Source organism: Trachymyrmex septentrionalis, unplaced genomic scaffold, assembly GCF_001594115.1.
Source record: "Trachymyrmex septentrionalis isolate Tsep2-gDNA-1 unplaced genomic scaffold, Tsep1.0 scaffold7, whole genome shotgun sequence".
In the NCBI taxonomy this organism is placed as follows: domain Eukaryota; kingdom Metazoa; phylum Arthropoda; class Insecta; order Hymenoptera; family Formicidae; genus Trachymyrmex; species Trachymyrmex septentrionalis.
In genome coordinates this window covers 5,161,506-5,166,160 of record NW_017305884.1, presented here as the reverse complement: position 1 = coordinate 5,166,160, position 4,655 = coordinate 5,161,506, and the positions used below count along the sequence as shown (strand labels likewise).

At 39.1% G+C, this 4,655-nt stretch overlaps 1 protein-coding gene across 1 annotated transcript in view; it reads left to right on the top strand.

Moving 5' to 3' along the window:
- Positions 1-320: 320 nt before the first annotated feature.
- Positions 321-4,655, top strand: part of LOC108753592 — a 150,722-nt gene continuing 146,387 nt past the window's right edge. The window contains exon 1 of the mRNA XM_018495311.1: positions 321-1,049. Within this exon, the coding sequence (XP_018350813.1) occupies positions 995-1,049 (55 nt within the window). The 5' untranslated portion in view covers positions 321-994. The remainder of the gene's footprint in view (positions 1,050-4,655) is intronic.

Genomic DNA, 4,655 nt, shown 5'->3' with positions numbered 1-4,655 from the left:
TGGGGAGGGGGAGGGGGAGGGGGAAAGAGATCTGCCCGCGTGTGTGCGTGGCCCGGTCGCGAGGTGTGTGCGGGCCGTTGGAGAAGCGAGCGTCGGGAGGGAAGATGAGAAAACGAGATCGCGCGCGCGGCTTCCCGGTGGAAACGGGATAAACCGACGCGAGACGCAGGGAAGAGCGCGAAGGAGCGAAAAGCTCACTTCCCCGCAGGAAGGGCGGGAGAGGAAGTGGAAGCTGCGAGATCGTCGGCGCGCCGATGGTGGGGATAAAAGGGCGGTCGCGCAGGCGCGACTCGCGACAGAACTGCTTCGCGCGGCGACGCTCAGTCTCGTCCGTCGCAATCCAGTGCAGATATACGTGCAATTACCCTGTCAACAGTGCTTAAAATCTTTGGTTCGTGCTTGTGCTGCGTTTCATCAGCACTACACGGTGATCGATAACGCACACCGACGGAGTCTGTCGTCGATCGCCGACGTGTCGTGATCGACGTGCGTGAGGACGAAAGAAAAAAAAATAATAATAATAAAAGAAAAACGAAGCACCTTGCGGGAGAAAGTTTCGGAAGCACGCGGGCGCGCGCGAAAAGATAAATCTGACGTGATTTGAATTTCGACCGGTCAATCTAATCGTCGCGAAAGAGTGGAGGGACCGTTCGGCGTGAAGTTTGACGCGAGTCTCTCGGACGGTGAATCAGCGGCGTCATTCCGGCTGGAACGCGCGAGACGAGTGGTAGCGTCGAAGACGTCGCTCGGGTGACGTTCACCGGTTATCGTCATCGCGAGCAAGTGGTACGAGTTTCTCAAGAGAAAAAGGAGGAAAGAGCGTGCCGTGTGCAAAAGCGAGCAGATGTGGTGCCGGGTAATTTCACCTAGTTGCGTTCACGCGACCTAACTGCCGGCGTAAGTGGTGGATCGTCAGTGTGTCTGTGAGCCGCGAGTCCGCGAGTGGTTTTGGTCACCGAGGAACCGCTGGAGCTTCCGTACACCCCCCGTCGAGATGAAGACTTGCCACCTGTGGCTAGAAGCGGCCGTCGCTCTCCTGACGATAGCAGGTAAGTGACCTGCTTGTATTGGGACGAGATATTGAAGAACATTCAGGATATTGAAAAACGATTTGTCCCTCGTAACTTTTATCTTTCTTATACGTACGGAGGTGTTTGTGTGTGTGTGTGTGTATGTATATGTGTGTACGTCTTGTGCGGTAACCCTTAATTAAACGCTTGAAATTGAGCTATTCATTAAGGCCCGGTTCCACCAATGTAAGATTAATTTAAATCTCCGTTTAATTTGCTGTTTATCTTTTTCTAATTCCTAGAATTAGAAAATTTTATAATTCTAAGAATTAGAATTCTCATTCTGAGAAATAAAAAATTTTTAGGATTAGAAAAAGATAAAGAGAAAATCGAACTGAAATTAAAATTAATCATTATTGGTGGAACCAGATCTAAATAATTTTTTTTTTTTTTTACCACAAGAATTTGCGTTCTTCTTTAGTGCGAAAATCAAAACATTTAAATTATCGATGTAAAGTTTTGTCGTCTAGTGATAATATATGTTCCCGGATATGATTGGCTGTACTTAGCAGAAAAAACAGCTTTGCGACTGTTGCAAAATTGTTTAATGATTGATCTTGCTCTGTTTCTCACTGGATTTATATAGTAAATGTTTAAACCAACATTTATGTCTGTTTTTACTAATGTAGATTAATTTTAATCTCGGTTCAACTAATCTATTTTTTATCTTTTTTTAATTCTGAGGATTGCAAAAAGATGAAGAGCAAGTTGAATCGAGATTAAAGTTAATCTACATTGGTAGAAACGGATATTGAAGAATTTTAAAACGGTTACTTTTTCTACTGAACGCAGCCGATAAAAGATTGCATAAGAAACTTGCTTTTACGTAATCGGCGCAACGAAATATATTTCGTAATGTTTAAATGAAGAGAATAAATGTAATGCTTTTCAAAGTCTTTTAACTACATATATTGTATCTTCGATGGATATCATGAATTATAACATATTTAAACTTATTTTATAATCTGCAATATACATGTAATTTTGCAAGTCGATAAGAGCTTTCCGTCTCGGTATATTTCCGTAAAGTGGGATCATCATAAATTTTATTCTAGTCAATTCTAGTCAAAAGAGCGGATGTGAAATGATATATATTAGGAATTTATCGAATTCGTCGATAAAACTGACGACCATGTTAAAGGAATATTGTTATAAAATAGTACTTTTCAAAGGAAAAAAATTTGCTTTAGAAATCGCGAAGAAACATTATTAAAGTCCGTTATAAAACTGCATTTCCTCAATGTACAAAAATGTTCATTGTCATGAGGACATAATAAATACTTTCTTTTTCCCTTTTGGGAGTTTTGGGGCGGCAACTCGCCAAAAAGCCGCGGTGCTTCGCGCTTTTAGACTCAGCTGGTTAGAATTGAAAAACGAGGTGACGATTGTCACCCCATAATGCACACATGTGTAAAAGTGTCCCTTCGTAAAATAGCTCCCCCGCTGGTTACATCGTCGCGTTTCAACGCTCATCGCGCCGCACGACGTCAGAGGCAAAGACAACATCCATGGCTGGACCACGCGCGAAAACGATGACGACTCGTTCGTATTCTGCGAATAACACGTTTTTTATACATTTCTTTCACAACCATTTTCCGTTGTCGGCGAGTAGGAAAATGTGTCGGATAACAAGTCGTGATGGAGATAATTATTATAGCGAATTCGCGTCTTTTATCGCGTGAATGCAGAGTTGCCGCGTAGAACTGCAAATCAGGGAATTGTGTCAGGGAAATTGAAAATGGTACGGAAAATCAGGGAAAAGTCAGAGAATTTTTAAAAATTTTCTAGAAAATTACAATTCTTGACTTTAAAGAATTTAAAGATTCGATTTACATTACACCTGCACAGTTTTTGAATACTATCCACTTAATAATTAGAAATACAAGGAGCGTTAACAGTATTAATAGTAATTTACATTATTATATTTAAATTGATCTCTCAACAAATCATTTAACAGTTTCCAAACAAAACGAAAATATAATTTTAAAATATTATTGGAAATAAAAATTATTGAAAGTTAGAGAAAATTATGAAATTTTGTCTGAAAATCAGGGAAAAGTTATGGACTTTTAGAGGAGGAAGAATTTGTGACAACGCTGTAATAGGATTACAAAGTTGCATTAGATTTAATGTGTTATTGTGTTTCATACTTTGAAAAAAAAATCACGCTTGTCCGTTTATAATAACAATCAAGAGATAATTTAAATTTATATGTTAGCGAAGTTCCTCGAAAACAACGGTTTCCTCTTCCAAAAAGGGCATGCCAATTAGAGCAACTTGGGAAAAAGAGTTGATCTTTTCGCTTTGTAATCCATAAAACTATTTTTTTTTGTTTACCGAAATATAAATTTACTGCAATTACGGTATATTGTTTATACCTCAAAATAACAGTTGCACGTTAACTGATACGAAATAACGATAGAATAAATTGGTAGCATAAAGTTTAAATCGATTTTTTGAAGTTTTCCATTAGCAAATCTGTTTACACGTGCTAGTCTTTTAACAATAAAGGTATTTATGTTACTTTCTATTTTCATATCGTGTTGCATTTATAGTGCATTGTGTGTGCGAAATTGTTTCAATTACAAGAATTAGTGCTATGGATTTCTGAAGAAAACTTGCGTAATTGTCATATTTTGGGATTGCTTTTCTCGTAAAGGATCAGATTCCGTATGCAAAGAAACAGCTTTACCAAACTTTCTTTTTTTTTTTCTTAAATTAAACCTTCTGTAATATTAATACTTATGAGACCAAAAAAATAGAGAATTATATTGCTATAATTTTAATTTAAAGTCAGTAATGAACATGATGTGCGTACATTAATAAGTTGTAAAAGTAAATCTCTATATTTTGAAGTTATCTTTTTGATGAGTTCATGAAAGATTTTCTTACGCGTTTTTATGCTTTTATCGTACATCTTTTATTCATGCCCGGGAACGTATCATCACGACGAATTCGTACCGATAATTCAGACGTTTTGGTGTTAAAGAAGAGCATAAGTTCTTATCGTAAAAACAGAAAGAGGGAGACAGAGAGAGAGAGAGAGAGAGAGAGAGAGAGAGAGAAAGTATTTAATCGATGGCTCAATTTCGAACGTTTAATTAAGGGTCTGCATCGTGCTTAATTCAATGTCTCTATCGCGCCGCGGACGATTTCTAGACGCTATCGGCGGTATCTCGTTTCCCTTTGCGTGGAAATTCAAATGCGCAGGACGATCCCTTCACCCTTCACGGTGGCCCCTTTTCCCGCGCCACTCACAGTAGCTTGATTACAGTCGCGAAACTCCATTGTCACTCTCGCGCAAACTCATTTGATTTCTCTCGACGCTTTTTCGACGATTGCTATGTTTGCTGGGAAGGAGGCGAGAACGAAGGGACCGAAACGGGGAATACGAGGATGAACGTTTAGGAGAATCGACGAATCTCTTCGTAAATTTGCAGTTTTTAGAGTAACGAAATAGTTAGTTTTTTATTTATGAATCGGCATGCTAATTTAACAGTCTGATCTCTCTTTGCTACGAAAGCAAATTCTCGACATTCGATGATATAATGAGCATGAAGTAAGCTTCAGCCTGTGTGACTCTAA